Consider the following 20226-nt stretch of genomic DNA (forward strand, 5'->3'; position numbering starts at 1 on the left):
CTCTTTCTCTTACTATCTACACTTTACCAACAACTCCCCATACAAGCAGAAAAATAGGCTCTGTCCACATTTGCGTTTCTGACTCTCTGATGCAGTTTGTCAGATTTTATGTGAAAAATAGCACTACATGCTGCATGCCTCCCAACAGTCCTGGATTCAGCAGGACAGTCCCAGATTCCGGGCAGTGTCCCGCTGTTAGCTGACAGCTGGAGATATGTTCTGCGGTCAATTGTATCTGCGTCCTCAGGACGCAAATACAGTTGAACCCAATTCTGAAGCAAAGAACCATCAGCTCCCTGCTTCAGAATTAGTTCAGAGTGGAGGAGCAGAGGGAGCTCCATTGATTTCAATAGGAGGCGGAGGCGACATGCTCTTTCTTCCTGTGGTTCTGTCTCTGACCTCCCATTGAAATCATTGGAAGGGAGAGAAAGTGTTTTTCGCAGCGTTTTTTTTACCCGCGACGCTCAATGGCCGCAGCCGTAAAACACCACAAAAAACACGGCAAAAAAAGTGCATGCAGGTCAAAATCTGCCTCAAAATTCCTGAAGGAATTTTGAGGCAGATTTTCCTGCCTGCAAAAAAACTCAGTGTGAACATAACATTTGGCGAGAATCACACGCACAAATTCGATGCAGTTTATTTGTGGCAGATTTTGGCTCCGTTTTTTGTTTGTTTTTTTAGCAAAATCGAGAAGTGGATCATAAAAAGGGGAATGGAATAAAGAAAAGACTGATTCATCTCCTTTCTTTTGTGTCCTTGTGTGTTTGGCTAAAAAAAACTGTTCCAAAAACTGCCTCAATACTGTTTGTGTGATCCTGGCCTAAAGAAACAATGTTCAAAATTTTTGTATAGCTGAAGAGTTGACCCGTAAACCCGCAAACATATTTATTGGACAGCAGGTGAACTTCTGTGCTTTAAAATGCGAGGGATAATTTTATGTCCCAGTCCGGCCCTGGTGAGATCTGATGACAGATATATTATGTATGGTTAGGAGGTTTTAATTCTCTACATTAAATCACATCCCAGACTCTATCCATTCTGCAGTAAAATAAATTGTAGAAAGTAAGACAAAAAAATAATAAAAATAAGAATAACTAAATATAAGCGATGTGGTAAGGGGAAAAGGGCTGATTTCAGTCTTGTACTCACAACTCAGAAGTGCAACATACAATGGTCCTACTTCATATATGTTAGCTTGGGAAAGGGAGCTGGGAACTATACTTGACTCGACCTCGTGTCAACAAATATATGATATCACGGCTAAAGTCTCCCTATCGAATAACATTAAAGAAACATCGTATAACATTTTAAGGTGGTACCTTACTCCGGATAGAATAGCCAAATTGTTTCCAGGTAGTTCTGACACTTGTTTTAGAAACTGTGGGGAGAGGGGCACTATGGCTCATATTTGGTGGTCCTGTCCAGTAGTACAGGCTCATTGGAAACAAATTGAGCGCCTTATTAATTCTAAATTACATTTACAAATCAAGTTATCCCCTTGGTCGGCGTTGCTGAACGCAGATATTCCTGATATACCCAAACAAAATAGAAAATTAATCTCGCTTATTTTATCAGGAGCCAAATGGACAGTAGCCATTAGCTGGAAATCCCTAACTATTCAATTTCTGAGGACACTGATCAAAATTAAAGAGATACATCAATTTGAGAAATTAATTAGTATTCTTGAAAACAGATTGCCACAATGTGAAGCCCAGTGGATTGGTTGGTCCTCGTAGAAATCGCTTAGAGACTTTTGTTAGCTTCTAGGACTCATTTGTCTATGACAGAATTAGAATATTTACTATGGATTGCTTCACCAAGTTTTGGCTGTTTTAGTTTTATTGTTGGTTCTTCCTTACTAGCTTCTACAACCTCGGGCTGGATAATCCAACTTCATCTAGAGACAAATATTTACTGAGTTTTACTTCATAATAAACTAGGAAGAGGTTATGTGTTTTTCCCTAACACCGTACTCATAAATATCTTTTAATGTAATGATATATCAATGTCATCATATGGATAATTTTTTGGTATTCCTGCAACATCTGTTTAGATATTAATCTCTATCACAATGTTTCCTTCTAGGAATGCTATCATAGCTCTGCGAAGCTATACATGCTCCCGATTTGTGGGAATGTCTGCTGATTTGTTATGTCTTCTTTGCCAAATAAAGAGTTTGAAAAAAATATATATATAAGCGATGTGGTAATTGTGCATATTTCTGAAGTGCTATTGTAATGTCGGGGTAGGGAGACAGACAGGTGAGCCCTATCTGCCCGCCACTCAGTCCCTGCCTACTTGCACGGCACGTCCTAGGCGACGGCGTACAAGTGGGCGACGGTCCCTACACTCAATAAGTGCACGACAGACAAACAGACAAGAGTACACAGAAGCTAAGGGAAATGGGGCAGTTGCCCACGGCAACACCGTGAGCAACAAGAGTAGTGAACGAGCCGAGTCAAACCAGGAGTGTATGAGGTACCAAACGCAGAGCAGGAGCGTAGTCAGTGAAGCCAGGGTCAAATATGAAGCAGAGGTCAATAGTACTAGCAGGAACAGCAGAGCCAGGAAACAACACAGAATCACAGGCAAATGAGAGCAGGAAATGAAGGTATAAATAGACCGAGGGCGGGAGCTAGCTCCATCTGGCCAGGCTGTGATAGGTTCTCCCACTCCTCAGCTTACCAGCCTGAGTGGTAGCAGATCGAGTCACTCTATCAGACCTAGGAGCAGATGCAGACTGATTAACCATGGGCGTCGACACAGAAGCTGTGTCTGGCAGATCCTTTACAGCTATTTTATACCTCTCTTTTTCTCCTATAATAAAAGTTCAATGGTCTGACAATTAACACAATCCAAGGGACCACAGATTGTATAACATAGACTACTGCCGCTGTAGGGCCCATATATGTTAGGGGGCAGTACTCAGGTAGGCCCTGCTAATTTTCCATATTGGCTGTATGAACCTAAGCACAGTTGTCAAACAGGGCATGGTACAGCTGTTTAGCTAGATTCTTTGTATTTCCTTATGCCAGGATCACACACACAGTTTTAGTGAATTTTCTGTGGCAGTTTTTTGGCTCAGGTTTTTGAGCCAAAGCCAGAAGTTGATCCAAAACAGAGATGCACCTCCTTTATTTTGTATTCACTTCTAGGTATGGCTAAAAAAACTGAGCAAAAAAACTGCTACAAATAGTGCATCAAAACTGTGCATGTGATCTTGGCCTTATAAGGAGAACGCATATCCCCTTCCTGATTTTTGCAGCATTGTTTATGGAAATCAACCCCCTAAGGCCGGGTTCCCATGTAGCATAAACCCTGTGGAATTTCCAGAACGGTATTCTGTGCGGAAGTTCTGCAGCATTTACAGTAGCAGCAAAGCGGTCAACTGCATGCGTTTTTTTTCTCTGTCATGCTGCAGTTCTGTTGCGTTTTTAAAGGAAATAATTGATGGACATAGTTTTCACCCGTGTTGAAGTTTGTTAGGTGCTTCGTGTATAGTTCGTAACAATGCATTGCAGAACTGTTAGGGCATGACCGGACATGGCGGAGTCCTGCATACTCTGTCCGCATCAATGGCGCACAGAATCTGCGTTGCAGATTCTGTTGCGGCTTTGCCTAAAATGTACATTAAATTGATGCGGACTAGACGTTGCGTATTCAGGTGAAGAGGGCTTCCCTTCTCTCTATCAGTGCAGGATAGAGAGAAGGGACAGCCCTTTCCCTAGTAAAAGTAAAAGAAATTCATACTTACCCGGCCGTTGTCTTGGTGACACGTCCCTCTTTCGACATCCAGCCCGACCTCCCTGGATGACGCGGCAGTCCATGTGACCGCTGCAGCCTGTGATTGGCTGCAGACATCACTTGGACTGAAACGTCATCCCGGGAGGCCGGACTGGAGGAAGAAGCAGGGAGTTCTCGGTAAGTAGGAACTTCTATTTTTTTTACAGATTGATGTATATTGTGATCGGAAGTCACTGTCCAGGGTGCTGAAACAGTTACTGCCGATCGTTTAACTCTTTCAGCACCCTGGACAGTGACTATTTACTGACGTCGCCTAGCAACGCTCCCGTAATTACGGGTGCACACACGTAGTCACCCGTAATTACGGGAGCCCCATTGACTTCTATGGGCCTGCCCGTGCCGTAATAACGGCCACTGGATTACGGGTGTTTTTACGTTAGTGTGCATGAGGCCTCAGTCTGGCTGTAGACCTAGAAATACATAGGTCCAGCCAGAATGAAGAAATGTCATGTTAGTAAAACCAATACGCTCCGCAGCACACATAACATCTGCAGACTTCATTGTGGAATTTTGACTCTCCATTGAAGTCAATGGAGAAATTCCGCAATGAGTCCGCAACAAGTCCGCTACACGTTCGCAACAGTCATTGTATGCTGCGGACACCAAATTCTGCACCGCAGCCTATGGTCCGCAGCGGAATTGTCCACAACGTGTAAACGAACCCAACTAAAAAGCTGTGGAAAGCAATGGAGAAACGTGTACGCTGCGGATTTCCGCCGCGGACCGTCCGCAGCGGAATTCCAGAGCAATTCCGCAACGTCTGGTCATGCGGTCGGACATTATGAAGATGCAGTTAACTGCACAAAAACCACATTGTAATATAATAGCAGCAGTCTGTCCATAACAAACATTTCCCGATTGATTTCTATTTAAAAATCACTTGCTGCAGTTTAAAAACGCTACATAAACGCACCGTGACCGCACCGTGTGGCCTTACCCTGAGATTTAGAAAATCTCATGCACAGCCTAAAGGATTATGCAAATGTGAATGGAAGAGAGTGTTTCTTGTGGATGAGGGCAGAGCTTAAAACTGTGCTGTGAATGGGAAATCGGCCATACATATGTATTGATTTCTGTATAATAATGTATTGGCATAATATATGGAATGGGATTTGCCATAGATTTCAATGATTGATATAATCTCTTAGAGGAACCTGGTAGAAAATTATATTATGAAATTGCAACGCTGTAAAACTAACTGTACACGGTCTTCTTCTCTAGCACTCAGTCCAATATTTTAGAAAGCACCACCTTTGCTTTGCTTTATTATAATAACGTCTCATAGTAACATTTTGCTTTGTTATAGTAACATCAAAAGCCGTCATCATTCTAATTGAAGCTGAAGCTCTTCTGTGTAACGCAGCATGCAGCCTCCTGCTTGAATTATTTGAACACCTCATGGCAAATACTACAAGTCATTTAGGCAAGTATTTAATATTTACCTGTTATATAATAATTGGAGATTAGATGTTCATATTATAGATATTTCATTTTGTTGCATTACTCAACATAAGGCCGGATTCACACGAGCGTGTGCGACTTGCGCGTGCAAATGGTACTTAACAGCTCTGTGTGTCAGCCGCGTATGATGCGTGGCTGCGTGATTTTCGCGCAGCTGCCATCATTATGACACTCTGTTTGTACGTAGTGATTTTCTGTTTTCATTCATACTTTTTACTGCTGTTGCGCGAATCACGCGCGTCACACGGAAGTGCTTCCGAGAGCTGCGCGTTATTTTCACGCACCCATTGACTTCAATGGGTGCGTGATGCGCGAACAACGCACAAATATCGGACATGTCGTGAGTTTTACGCAGCGGACACACTCTGCGTGAAACTCACGGACTGTCTGCACGGCCCCATAGACTAATATAGATCCGTATGAGGCGTGTGAAAATCACGCGCGTTGCACGGACCTATTATACGTTCGTCTAAATAAGCCCTAAGTCAAATCAATTAACAGATAATGGAAAGTTTGGTGGCGTTTTTAATTTGGTATAAATCTGTACATGCTTTTTTTCAGTGTTTTTTTGTATTTGCCACTCACCACAAAAAAGCAACAAAAACATCGCAAGTCAAAACACAGTGTATGCAGTGATTTTTATATTTTACTATAGACTTTAATGTAACATCTGGCTGCGCAAAAATATGCATCACAAAAACAATTAAAAACGCCATTAAAAAAGTATAAAACGTAGCAAAACGCTGTTTAAATAACGCACAGCACACGAACCCATTCATTTCAATGGGGCTATTCAGACATACATTAGTCTTCACACAGCGAGTGTCCATTGTGTGAAACTCACTGCATGTCCTATATTGGTGCGTTTTTGCGCAGCTAGTCACCCACCGAAGTCTATGGGTGTGTGAAAACCACGGACAGCACACGGACGACATCCGTGTGTTGTCCGTGTTTCACATATCAGTTACAAACAAACGGACACAAATAAAAAAAAAAGTGCTTGCATGGATGTGAAAAACGCTTGCCACACACAAAGCACACCGATGCCAATACGGACAATACGGACGCGTTTTTTACACGTGCAAATCCCACATGCTCTTCTGAATGTAGCCTAAGGTCCCATGCACACGGCCGTAATTTTACTCCGCAATTACGGATCAAAATAAGGTTCCATTCATTTCTATGACCCACAGACACCATATATTTACAGGAAGGTGTCCGTGCCGTAGAAATCTTCCATAAAAAATAGGACATGTCCTATTTTTTTATTTTATGGACCTTTCACCCATACTTTATAATAGGAGCAAGGCCCGCAAATGCGGGTGATTGTCCGCATCCATCTGCGGTCGGCCGTGCCCGTAATCATGGACCGTTATTATGGGCACGGCCATGTGCATGGGGCCTCAGACTTGTAAAGTTGACTGAAATCATGCAACTATCTATAAAAAAGTGGTGCCCTAGGAACTCTATGGCCAGGACCTTTGTCAGTGGTCTCCAGCCTGTGACTCTGCTGCTGTTGCAAAACTATTCTGGGTATTGTCGTTTTGTATTGTAGTTCTGCAGCAGCTGGAGAACCACAGGTTGTAAACCACTAATCTAAGTGACCATGTGAAACTACAGTTTACTGGCTTTGTATTAAAAATTAAATCATCCTGAGAACTCATTTTATTATTATTTTGCGTAACTCTTATAGATAATCATTATTTGTCTGGCAGGGCTGTTGACAAGTCACTACTGGCTTTTGTGTGTGATATTTTGTAATTTCTGGAAGCATCATATCTGACACTTCTCTTCACCCATGCACAACATGCTGAAAAAACATGACATACTACCCACATACCACAAACAAATAACCTGAGACAGCAGTTGTCAGTGACATGACCGATCGTCTGTCGATCAATAAATAAGACAAACGAGGGTAACATAAAGGGGGCCATGGACATAACCAATGGACACCAATGAGTTACTGTGTATTCAGGTGACTGCGTTTGGGCATTATGTAAATGATGCAAATGTAGTACAAGACTACAAATAGGGCAAAAAGCTGTAGTTCTTAATCATTTTTCTCTTCTTTGTTTTCTTCAACACTAGGAGCTGAAATGGTTATATTATCTGTGCTGAAATTCATTGGAAGTCCTATATTCGCATTTTTAGTATGTAAGGCTCTAATGTTTTGGCTGTCTCAAATTTTTAATGATGTCCTGACTGAAGTATTGATCAGCCTTGCTGCAGTGTACATGCTGTTTTATTTTGGTATGTTCCATCACATTTATATGTAATTACCGTAGTTAGTCATTCATTTTATACTAAACATTTTCCTGTTACAATGAAATCCAGGGTAAAACAGTTCAAATATTTCAAAACATCAAATATTAGAATATTCTCAAATGCTAATAACAGTCATAGTAAAATGACTCACAGGATTTTTTTGAAGATTAATTTTTTGCCGTATTGCTAAGAGCTATAATTAAAAAGTATTTACAATTTCTCAAAATAATGTGAAATGCAAACCTAAGACATTAAAATTATTTTTAAAGGTAACTGTTATTTTCTAAGACTGACATGTCAGAAGTTTTGATCAGTGGTGATCCAGGTGTTAAGACTCCCACCAATCACTGAAGAATCGGGGTAAAGCACTCAGCTGAGTGTTGTGCTCCTTTGGCTCTGATTGGCTTTGTTCAGCTTTCCTGTATTAGCCACATACTTTGTATGATGTGTCATCCTTGTGCATATAGTAGATTAAAAAACAAGGTGTTTCCCCCCCCCCCCATACAACATTTATCACCTATCCAAAACATAGGTGATAAATGTCTGAGGGCGCCACCGCTGAGAACCCCACCAATCACTAGTACCATAGTCTGTCTGTGGTGTGGAGGAGTTGTATGCAGCAGCGGTTGAGCATGCTCACTGCCACTCCATACAACTCTATGGGTAGTGTGAAAACAGCCGAGCACTCATATGGAGCAGCAGCGAGGATGGTTCCATACCTCATGTGTCATGTTTTAAATACTTATTGACTGTAATGGAAATGTGCGGTAGCTGTGGAAACCATCATGTAAATTAGTTTCAAATAGATTTTTAGATATTTTGGTCATACCACCACCATCTTGAAGCAATTTTTCATTTCCAAATTTAATGAATGCCACTACTCTGCGAGATAAACATCTTCTACCCTAACCTACTGTCTCCTACCCTTGTAGATTGTAGGTCCTCGCAGGCAGGGTCCTCTCCCTCTGTTCCAGTCTGTCATTTATTAGGCCCCATGCACACATCCATGCAGTATTTATGGTCAGTAAATACTGCACGGACGAGCCGCGTAATGTCATCCGCATTTGTGGACTGTGCTCACAGTAAAGTATTGGAGCACGGTCCGTAAATGCGAAAAAAAGGACATGTCCTATGTTTTGCGTCTCATTTCTATGGCCCGGACACACACCTGTAAATATACGAGAAGGTGTCCGTGGCCAAGAGAAATTAATGTATCAGTATTTCATCCGCACTTACAGATCTGTAATTGCGGATGAAAACTACAGACGTGTGAATGGAGTCTTAGGGTATGTTCACACGGCATATTTTCGGCCATTTTTCTGCCCGATAATTCGGAAGCAGATGGGCTGTAAAAAAACGGCCGCGAAAAAGAAGTGCATGTCACTTCTTGTGCCGTTTTTGGAGCCGTTTTTCATAGACTCTATAGAAAAGCAGCTCCAAAAACATCCGTAAAAAACGCCGCAAAATTCTTCAGCAGTTTTTGACTCAGCATGTGAAGATACCCTAAGGGTATGTGCACACACAAACTCAAAAACGTCTGAAAATACAGAACTGTTTTCTAGGGAAAACAGCTCCTGATTTTTTTAAGCCACTCGTGTTTTTCGCTGCGTTTTCACTGTGTTTTTTAGGGTCTATCAAAAACGTCTCAAAAAACAGCTGAAGAAGTGACATGCACTTCTTTTTCGCGGTCGTTTTTTTTACGCGCCCGTTTTTCAAAACATGGCCCGTCGGAACAGAACGCAGTTTTTCCCATTGAAATCAATAGGCAGATGTTTGGAGGCGTTCTGCTTCAGATTTTTTGGGCATATACGGCCCGAAAAAGGGCCGAAAATAGGCCGTATGAACATACCCTTAATCCCTTCCCGACATCTGCCGTATATATACGGCGCTGTCGGCAAGGTGTTCCCGCATACCGCAGTACAGTTACGTCGCAGTGATGGTGCCGCCTCAGAAGCAGAGCCGGCACCATCACCGCGGGGTGACAGCTGTATTATACAGCTGGCACCCTCCTGTAACTGCCAGGACCGGAGCTATTCTTCGATCAGGCTGATTAACCCCTCAGATGCTGCTCTCTATAGAGCGCAGCATCTGATGGGTTGGTTTTAACCCGACCGGCAACCCAGTGACGCAATTGCTGGGTTGCTATGGCAATCGGAGGCCAAATAATGGCGTTCCCTCATAGGCTTGCTGTCAGTGAATAACTGACAGCGCTAATACACTGCACTACGTATGCGTGGACAAAGCTGTGTCAGGGATTATTTTTTGCGGGACGGATTGCCGTTTTTATTAGTACTATTTTGGAGTAAATGTGACTTTTTGGTCATTTTTTTATAGCATTTTTGGGGAGGAGATGTGACCTAAAAACAAAGATTCTGACAGCGCTAATACACTGCACTACTTATGTAGTGCACTGTATTAGAGTAGCGATCGGGGCATCAGGCCCTCAAGTGCCCTAGTGGGACAAGTCCAAAAAGTTGAAAAAAGTAAATAAAAATATTGTAAAACAATAAAAACACAAGTTTCAAGTAAAAAAAAAAAGCTAAACTGCCTTTTTTCCCATAGTAAGTCTTTTATTATGGGAAAAACTGTAAAAAACGTAAGAAAAACTATACATAATTGGTATAGCCACGTTCGTAATAACCCAAACTACAAAACTATTATGTAAATTATCCCGCACGGAGAATGCCGTAAAAAAAAACCATGAAAAACAACGCCAGAATCTTTGTTTTTAGGTCACATCTCCTCCCAAAAAATGCTATAAAAAAAGGACCAAAAAGTCACATTTACTCCAAAATAGTACTAATAAAAACGGCAATCCGTCCCGCAAAAAATAATCCCTGACACAGCTTTGTCCACGCAAAAATAAAAAAGTTATGGGTCTTAGAATATGGCGACACAGAAAACAAATGGTTTTATAAAAAAAAGTGATTTTATTGTGCAAAAGCTGCAATACATAAAAAAACTCTATAAATTTGGTATCGTCGTAATCATATCGACCCGCAGAATAAAGTTAACATGTCATTTATGGCGCACTGTGGATGCCGAAAAAAAACCTCAATAAAAAACTATTCCAGAATTCTTTGTTTTTGGTAATTTCCTTTACCAAAAAAAGAAATAAAAAGTGATCAAAAAGTCATCTGTGTTCCAAAATGGTACCAATAAAATCTACAGCCCATCTCGCAAAAAACAGGCCCGCACACCGCTCAATCAACAGAAAAATAAAAAGTTATGGCACTAGTAATGCGGTGATGAAAAAACATCTCAATGCGCAGGCCGGAGGGGAACATTCCTTCAGTTTCAGAGCCCTAGTATTTAGGAACTAGGAAAGGGAAGGGACATAGCACATCCGCTGGAAGCGAGGGTGCCCGTATTATACCAGCGCAAAACTTTCCCAGCAAAATTTCCCAACCTACGAAGGAGAAATAGTCCCCAAAAGGTGCAGAGTTTTACAAAAGAGGGATAAGAAAGAAAACTGTTGATCAGTGCGACACCAGCCTGTGCATAATGGATCGCTTCACAGCGTAACACACATCTATGGATAATTGTATTATTTACCCCATTATTATACCCTCTTATTTTGCCCTGATGTACTCCTCACAGATTACATATGCCCCCACATTATAAACTGAAATACCAGCAAAACTCAAACAAAACTACCAAGCAAAATCCATGCTCAAAATGGCGGTCTTTCCCTTATTAGCCCTACAGCGTGCCCAAACAGCATTTTATGTCCACAAGTAAGGCATTCCATACCCGGGAGAACCCGCTTAACAATTTATGGGGCAAGATTCTCCAGGGGCACAACATATAGTTCGGTGAATAGGCAGATCAGTGGAAAAATTGCAATTTTCACTTTGCACCATTCACTGCGTATTAATTTCTGAAAAACACCTGTGGAGTCTAAATTCTCACTACACCCCTTGATAAATGCCTTTAGGGGTGTAGTTTCTAAAACAGGGTCACTTTTGTTTGGTACATCAGGTGTTTTGCAACATGCTGTCCGCAAACCATTCCAGCAAAATCTACGTTTCAAAAGATAAATACCGCTCCTTTTCTTCTGAATGCTCTCATATATGTAAACAGCCGATTATAACCACATATGGGGTGTTGCCGTACTCGGGAGAAATTGCTTTACAAATGTTGGGGTGCTTTTTCTTCTCTATTTCTTGTAAAAATGAAAAATGTTGATCTAAAACGACATCTTATTGGAAAAAATTTTTTTTTCATTTTCATGGCTTAATTCTAATTAATTCAGCAAAAAAACCTTTGGGATCAAAATTTTCACTATACCCCTAGATGATTCCTCAGGGGGTGCAGTTTCCCAAATTGAGTCACTTTTGGGGTGTTTCCACTGTACTAGTACTACAGGGGCTCAGCAAATGTGACATGGCGCCCAGAAACCATTCCAAAATCCAAATGGTGCTCTTTCCATTCTGAGCCCTACCGTGTGTCCAAACAGACGTTTATGACCACATATGAGGTATTGTTTTACTTTGGAGAAATTGCTTTACAAATGTTGCGGTGCTTTTTCTCCTTCAGTCCTTGTGGAAATTAAAAAAAATTAGCTAAACCTACATTTTCTTTGAAAAAATTAAAATTTTCATTTTTACGGCCTACTTCCAATAAGTTCTGTAAAACACCTGTGGGGTCAAAATGCTCACTGTACCCCTAGATAATTTTCTCAAGGGGTTTCGTTTCCAAAATGGGGTCACTTGTTGGGGGTTTCCACTGTTTTGTCCCCTCAGGGGCTTTGCAAATGCGACATGGCCTCCGCAAACCATTCCTATTAAATTTGAGCTCCAAAAGCCAAATGGCCCTATTTCCCTTCTCAGCCTCGCCGTGTGTCCAAACAGCCGTTCATGACCACATGTGGGGTATTGTTTTAGTCGGGAGAAATTTCTCTACAAATGTTGTGGTGCTTTTTCTACTTTAGTTCTTTTGGAAATGGAAAAAAAAAATAGCTAAACCTACATTTTATTTGAAAATATGTAGATTTTCATTTTCATGGCCTAGTTCCAAAAATTTTTGCAAAAAAACTGGCAGGTCAAAATGCTTGCTACAGCCCTAAATAAATTCCTTGAGGGGTGTAGTTTCCCAAATGGGGTCACTTTTGGGGGGTTTCCACTGTTTTAGTTCCACTAGACCTCTTCAAAGCTGACATGGTGCCTAAAAGATATTCAAATTAAAAGGAGGCCCAAAATCCACTAGGTGCTACTTTGCTTCGGAGGCCGGTGCTTCAGTCCATTAGCACACTAGAGCCACATGTGGGATATTTCCTAAAACTGCAGAACCTGGTCAATAAATATTGAGTTGCATTTCTCTGGTAAAACCTTCTGTGGTACAAAAAAATTGATTCAAAATGAATTTCTGGAAAAAAATAATGAACTTTGTAAATTTCACATCTATTTTGCCTTAATTCCTGCGAAATGTCTAAAGGATTAAGAAACTTTCTAAATGCTGTTTTTAATACTTTGAGGGTGCAGTTTTTAAAATGGGGTGACTTATTGGGGGTTTCTAATATCTAAGGACCTCAAAGCCACTTCGGAACTGAACTGGCCCCTGTAAAAATAGCCTTTTGAAATTTTCTTGAAAATGTGAGAAATTGCTGCTAAAGTTCTAAGCCTTGTAACGTCCTAGAAAAATAAAAGGATGTTCAAAAAATGATGCCAAACTAAAGTAGACATATGGGGGATGTTAATTAGCAACATTTTTGTGTGGTATAACTTCCTGTCTTACAAGCACATACATTTAAATTGGGAAAAATGCTAATTTTTGCAATTTTTCGCTAAATTTTGGTGTATTTCACAACTAAATACTGAATTTATCGGGCAAATTTTGCCAGTAACATAAAGTCCAATGGGTCACGAGAAAACAATCTCAGAATCGCTTGAATAGGTACAAGCATTCCAGAGTTATTACCACATAAAGTGAAACATGTCAGATTTGAAAAATTAGGCTCTGTCAGGAAGGTCAAAAGTGGCCAAAGTGGGAAGGGGTTAAGCTGTAATTTATTTTACTTGTTGCTTTTATTGTCTCATGTCATTTTCATACGTGCAGTGCCCTGTAATTAATGGTGCTTTTAAATAATTCATGCTAATATTAATAATAAAAATAATATTATTACTTTAACATAATATTTTTCATGTCTTTTTTTTACTCACCTAAACGAAAACTGTTATTTTGCTATATAAGAGGTTACTAAATTATAAAACTCTGTATAAGCACTAATAGAGGTCTTTAGATTTTCACTCCAGTTACAGTGTGATAACTGTAGTATTAGTGTGTGAGGTTCAAGCCATCCAATGTAGTCATAAAACATTATGGGGGAGATTTAACAAGTAAAATGCGCCAGAACTTTGTTTTCTAAAACTGTTCAAGGAAGTTAATATCACAAAGTGCCAAATTTATTAATAGTGTGCGTCATTTTGGCTGCAAAATATTGATGTAAAGTACGCCCGTTATAATGTTGCCTAATGAAGGAATTAGTGTCTATTATTATAATATTATATGTCTAGCAAATTGTGACAATTTCAACATTCTGTGTGCGCCATTCTGGTTCCCTTTCCACCTGTCTGGTTTGGTTTTATCCTGTCTACTATTACGACAGTATTAATACAGCTGCCCCTATGTGTTTTTAACATTTTCTTTTTCTTTTTTCTTTCTATAGCTGAGTGGTTTGGAATGTCCGGCATTATTGCTGTAACCTGTTTTGGACTTCTTTTGGACAAAAGCTCATATAGTCCAGATTCTGAGGTCCTGCTATTCAGGTGTATTTAATAGATAAGTAACACATGAAATAGATAAAACATGACACGTATGTGAATGACTGTAATCCAACCAATAAAATCTCATATTATGTTGTGTTTCACTATATAGTACCAGCCTAAGTAAGGATTAGCCATAATGTCAACAACAGAGTGGTCACTGAGAACCTACTCATATTCAAAACATTACTGAGCTGTCAATATGTGGCATTATTTGTGCCACTATCTAGAACAGTGGTCTGTCTCTTGTATTCCTGGCATGATGCTAAAAAATGTGTTTTGTCACCTCTGGTTTTTCATTTATTGGTGGGCTTCATTGTTAACGTAGAAGTTCCACATACCTCCCAACTTTCAAGAATCGCAAAGTGGGACAATTTTTTTCTTTCAAGCCACGCCTCTAACCCCGCCCAATCTCGCCCATACACACCCGGCGTAGTCCACACAGTATCATGCTCCCATGATGCCTCCCCACCGTACAATGCCCACATAGAACCCAAACACAGTGTAATGCCACTATAGCTGCCTCTCACACAGATAATACCCCATAGTGCCTCCCACACGGTATAATGCCAAATAGCTGCCCCCACAGAGTATAATGCCCCCATAGCTGCCCCCATACAGTATAATGCCCCTTAGATGCACCTATACAGTATAAAGCCAAAACAGATGCTTCCATACAGTATAATGTGCAAACAGATGCCCCCATACAGTATAATGCCCCATACAGCATAATGCCTCGATAGCTACCCCCATACAGTTTAATGCCCCCTTAGCTGCCTCCATACAGTACAATGCCCACACAGAAGCCCCCATACAGTATGATTTCCATACAGATGCCCCTATACAGTATAATGCCCCATATAGTGTAATGCCTCCTTAGCTGCCACCATACGGTATAATACCCTGTAGTGGCACAATGCCGCTGTAGATAGTGCCACAGTTCCCACTGTAGATAGTGCCACACTGCCCACATAGTGCCAAATTGCCCACATATAAAGTGTTAGTGCCCACATAAAAAGTGTCTTAGTGCCTATGTAGATAGCACCACAGAGTCCCTTGTCGATAGTGCTCATATGGTGCCCCAGTGCGCATGTAGATAGTGCCACGCCACCCCCCTGTAGACAGCGCTACCCCCCTGTAGATGGCGCTATTGGGGCTCCCGCACGTGGAGGAACCCCTGACATCACTATACATATATGGAAAGTGACGTCAGGAGCTACTCCTGGAACGGAATCCCCAGCCAGAATGTTGCTGATGCTCTGGCCGGGGATTCCGTTCCAGGAGTAGCTCCTGACGTCACTTTCCATATATAGATAGTGACGTCTGGGGCTACTCCAGGAGCAGAATCAGCAGACAGAGCGTCGGTAACGCTCTGGCCGGGGATTCAGCTCCGGGAGAGAGCCCCTGATGTGACGCCACTGTCCATATATGGATAGTGACGTCTGGGACACCTCCAAGAGCGGAATCCCCGGCCAGAGTGTTGCCGATGCTCTGGCTACTGAGCGTTGGCAACACTCTGACCATGGATTCCGCACCTGGAGGGAGCTCCTGACATCACTAGCCATATATGGACAGTGATGTCAGGTGCTTCTCCAAGAACGGAATCCCTGGCCAGAGAGTCGGCAACGCTCTGGCCGGGGATTCCTCTCCTGGAGAAGCCCCTGACATCATTATCCATATGTTAGGGGCTTTAAGATGCCGGAATCCCGGCCACAATTTTTTTCTTTAGGATTCATACCGAGGTATTAGACTCTATTGTAACAGGATCAGTGCCACCTGATTGGAGGACGGCTGATGTTGTACCAATATTTAAGAAGGGTTAAAACATGGAACCGAGTAACTACCGTCCAGTAAGTTTGACATCTGTGGTATGTAAAGTATTTAAGGGGAATTGTAAGAGATGAACTACAAAAGCATATAGCAAAGAAAAGTCTAATAATTGAGAACCAGCATGGATTCATAAAAAAAAATAGTCATGCTGATGTGATTTATTTGGATTTTGCAAAAGCATTTGATACTGTTCCACAAAACAGTCTTGTTCTGAAGCTACAGACACAGGGACTGGGGGAACGTGTATGCAAGTGGGTAAAGAATTGGTTAAGGGACAGAAAACAAAGAGTTGTTATAAATGGAACTCACTCAAAATGGTTTGAAGTCAGCATCTTAGTACCACAAGGATTGGTGTTAGGCCCAATTCTTTTTAATCTCTTTATTAATGATCTTGTGGATGGGATTGATAGCAAGGTGTCAGTTTTTGCTGACGATACAAAACTTTGTAGGATACTTAAAACTCAGCTTGACTTTAAAATATTACAGAAAGCGCTAGATAAGCTGGCAGCATGGGCAAAAACATGGCAATTAAAATATAATGTTGATTAATGTAAAGTAATGCACTTAGGACGCAAGAATAGCATTAATTCAAACATTAAATGGAATAAAACTGTGGATAACGGAACAAGAGAAGGACCTGGGTAGTCTGGTAACAAATAAGCTAAGCAGCAGCACTCAATGTCAAGCAGCAGCTGCAAAAGCAAATAGGATTTTAGGGTGTATAAAAAGAGAGACAAAAACCGGTGATTCAAATGTAATATTACCTCTCTATAAATCCCTTGTAAGGCCGCATCTAGAATATGGAATTCAGTTTTGGGCACAACATTGTAAAAAAGACTTAGGAGAACTGTAGAGGGTTCAAAGCAAGGGCAACTATATTATTAAATGGGATGAGAGGTGTTGCTTAAAATGAAAGGCTAGAAAAATTGGGCTTGTTCAGATTGGAAAAAAGACGTCTTGGAGGTGATCTAATTAATATGTATATGTGTAGTCAATATGGAGAACTAGCACATGATCTGTTCCTTCCAAGGACTCTACAAAGGACAAGGGGACACCCATTGTGTCACAATCGCAGGGTATATGGACCCACTCGGTCGCTTTGCCGTAGCGGAGAGGCAGCTGGCCTAGTCACAGTCTATGCAAGTGTCTATACCAGTTCGTAGCACAGGGGTACCTGAAATAGTCCAGAAAGTGGCCGAGGCTTCAGCAGGGATGGAGGTTGTTGCAGCAGGTTGCGCCAGACGTGGCAGATAACACTGGATGTGGTAGAGGACACTGTGTACGTGGTGGATGACACTGGATGTGGCGGATGACACTGGTGAAGTAGGAGACGACTCCAACACTAACAGGCTCAGGAACAAGGACACAGCACAGGATGCAGGGCACAGGAAACAACAGGAACAGGATAACACTAAGGGACCATTTGCAATACTGACATGGGATTAACTAACAACACTCAGGCAATGAGTAAAAGGGCAGAGCCCTTTTTATAGTCCAGGGTGATCATGGGCTAATTACAGATTTTACACATGTGTGTGTACTGGCCCTTTAAGGCCATGCGCGAGCGTGCACACCCTTCGCACACAGTGGACCGGAGCGGAAGTGAGCTCTGGCTTCTCCTAGGAAGGAGATGCAAGCCAGGACTCACAGATTCATGGCTGCGTCCCCTGGGGGGTGAGTAATCCCGACTGTCTGTGGCCATGGATGCTACACATTGCATGTGGAAGAAAAAAGTTTCAGACATCAATATAGAAAATGGTTCTTTACAGTTAGAGTGGTCAAGCTATGTAATGCCCTTCCCCAAGAGGTAGTGATGGCAGATACTATGTCAGCATTTAAAGCCTTAACGACCGCCCACCGTCTTTTGACGTCAGGCGGTGCAGGTACTCAGTCTACAGCGACTCGTAATTACGAGCATGGGCGGGCACGGCCGGCCGCGGGCAGCCGGCCGCTTTTGCGAGCCGTGCTGTCATTATAAAGTATAGCAGCACGGCCCGTAAAATAGAAAAATAGGTACCCGTGGGTAACAGAAGTCTATGAGCCCGTTATTGCAGGTCGTAATTACGACCCGCAATAACGGGTGTTTTTACGGTCGTGTGCATGAGGCCTTAGTTGATAAAAAAAAATTTGAAACCGCTAGTTCCATTTATTATTTGCGGTTTAGACTGTATATTCATTATGGCTGCCAGAAGATACAGCGTTGAGGAAGCCTATCAGATGCTATGCTCAGATACGGATTCTGCATCTGAAGTTGAGCTTTTAGGTTATGTGCACACGTAGTGACCAAAAACGTCTGAAAATACGGAGCTGTTTTCAAGGGAAAACAGACCCTGATTTTCAGACGTTTTTTGAGCAACTCACGGTTTTCGCTGCGTTTTCGCTGCGTTTTTTACGTCCGTTTTTGGAGCTGTTTTCATTGGAGTCTATGAGAAAACGGCTCCAAAAACGTCCAAAGAAGTGTCCTGCACTTCTTTTGACGAGGCTGTATTTTTACGTGTCGTCGTTTGACAGCTGTCAAACGACGACGCGTAAATGACAGGTTGTTTGCACAGTACGTCGGCAAACCCATTCAAATGAATGGGCAGATGTTTGCCGACGTATTGTAGCCCTATATTCAGACGTAAAACGAGGCATAATACGCCTCGTTTACGTCTGAAAATAGGTCGTGTGAACCCAGCCTTACTTGAAAGCGACAGCGAAAGTGTCGCTTCAAGGGATTCTACGGATATGAGACCCAGCACCAGTGATATGGGAGACGGCGCAGTTGCCACAACGTCCGTTCAAAGTGCAGCCCCTGAAATTGCACAACCCCACCAAACCGATTTAGTGTGGGAACCCACGAGTTTATTTTCTCCCACCATAAATGACTTTATTGCTACTCCTGGCATAAGTCCCAATGTCAGTAATTTTTCACCACTAAATTATTTTAATATTTTTATTACGGACCAAGTTGTGGAACATTTTATGCAGGAAACAAATTTGTATGCCAGGCAGTACATTGCCAATAAGCCTTCGTCACCTAATGCCAGGTTGTGGAATCCCACAAATTTCAAAGGGCGTCTCTCATTCCGTCAATTCATACCCTCAAAAAGTGCAAAATACGGGGTAAAGATCTACAAGTTATGTGAAAGCACTACTGGCTACACATGTGCATTTAAGATCTACGAGGGTAAAGACAGTGAATTCAATCCACCAGGGTGCCCTCCAAATATTGGTACCACTGGAAAGATTGTGTGGGATTTAATTGGCCCTTTCCTACACAAGGGGTATCATGTATACACGGACAGTTTTTATACCAGTGTGCCATTGTTTAGCGCCCTTCATTGTGCCAATACCGGAGCCTGTGGCACAATACGCAGGAATCGCAAAGGTTTCCCACGTCAACTTGTGGATAAAAAACTACGAAAGGGGGAGTCATGCACTTTTCAAATTGAGAAGATGCTGGCTTTAAAATTTTGTGACCGCAAGGACGTCTACATGATCAGCACTGTCCATTCAAGTGCAACAGCAACTATTAGAGAACGTGGGGCCTCTGCAGATAGACAAAAGCCTGTGTGTGTCATCGGCTATAACAAATTCAGGTTGCGATGCAGAACGCATTTGTCCTGTACAAAAAATCAGCGGGCAGGGCGACATTCTTTGAATTTCAGGAGAAAGTGATTGAAGATCTCCTATTTCAATCTGCAGACCAGAGAGTAGTCCATGAGTCAGAGGATGTACACCGACTTGTTGAAAAACATTTTTTACACCCCATCCCTTCAACATCTAACCAAAAATCGGTTTCGGGTCTGCAGCAAACGAGGACAGCGAAGTGAGTCTCGATATTATTGTTCCGCTTGTCCTTCCAACCCTGGTCTATGCATAAGTCCCTGTTTTGTCCTTATCAATACACTATGGGCTTTATTACAGTTTTGTTCGGGTTTTTGGTGGACCTCTTACACCTGACAATACTTCTAGAAATAGCGACATTAATTTGGGGAGTAGTGGTCCTTTACTGTATCTATACATACGGTGTGGGACACTGCCCCTTTATATATTCTACACGTGATTGGTTGTTTTGTGCACATGGCGGTTCCTACCTTGCCGGGCAGGGGCTTGT

The 20226-nt window shown here is 41.9% G+C and overlaps 2 protein-coding genes across 5 annotated transcripts in view; both read left to right on the forward strand.

Annotated features, from left to right (window-relative positions):
• LOC142660152 (sperm-specific sodium:proton exchanger-like) overlaps positions 1-6852 on the forward strand; it is a 101109-nt gene extending 94257 nt beyond the window's left edge. Inside the window, exons 5-6 of the mRNA XM_075836736.1 lie at positions 5111-5227; positions 6821-6852. Coding sequence (XP_075692851.1) covers positions 5111-5227; positions 6821-6852 — 149 coding nt within the window. The remainder of the gene's footprint in view (positions 1-5110; positions 5228-6820) is intronic.
• Positions 6853-7359: 507 nt separating this feature from the next.
• LOC142660280 (sperm-specific sodium:proton exchanger-like) overlaps positions 7360-20226 on the forward strand; it is a 216709-nt gene continuing 203842 nt past the window's right edge. For all 4 annotated transcript variants that reach the window (XM_075836867.1, XM_075836868.1, XM_075836871.1 and 1 more), the window contains exons 1-2: positions 7360-7518; positions 14201-14300. In XM_075836867.1, coding sequence (XP_075692982.1) covers positions 7365-7518; positions 14201-14300 — 254 coding nt within the window. In that variant the 5' untranslated portion in view covers positions 7360-7364. The remainder of the gene's footprint in view (positions 7519-14200; positions 14301-20226) is intronic.

The sequence above is a fragment of the Rhinoderma darwinii genome, chromosome 9, assembly GCF_050947455.1.
Source record: "Rhinoderma darwinii isolate aRhiDar2 chromosome 9, aRhiDar2.hap1, whole genome shotgun sequence".
NCBI classification, from domain to species: domain Eukaryota; kingdom Metazoa; phylum Chordata; class Amphibia; order Anura; family Rhinodermatidae; genus Rhinoderma; species Rhinoderma darwinii.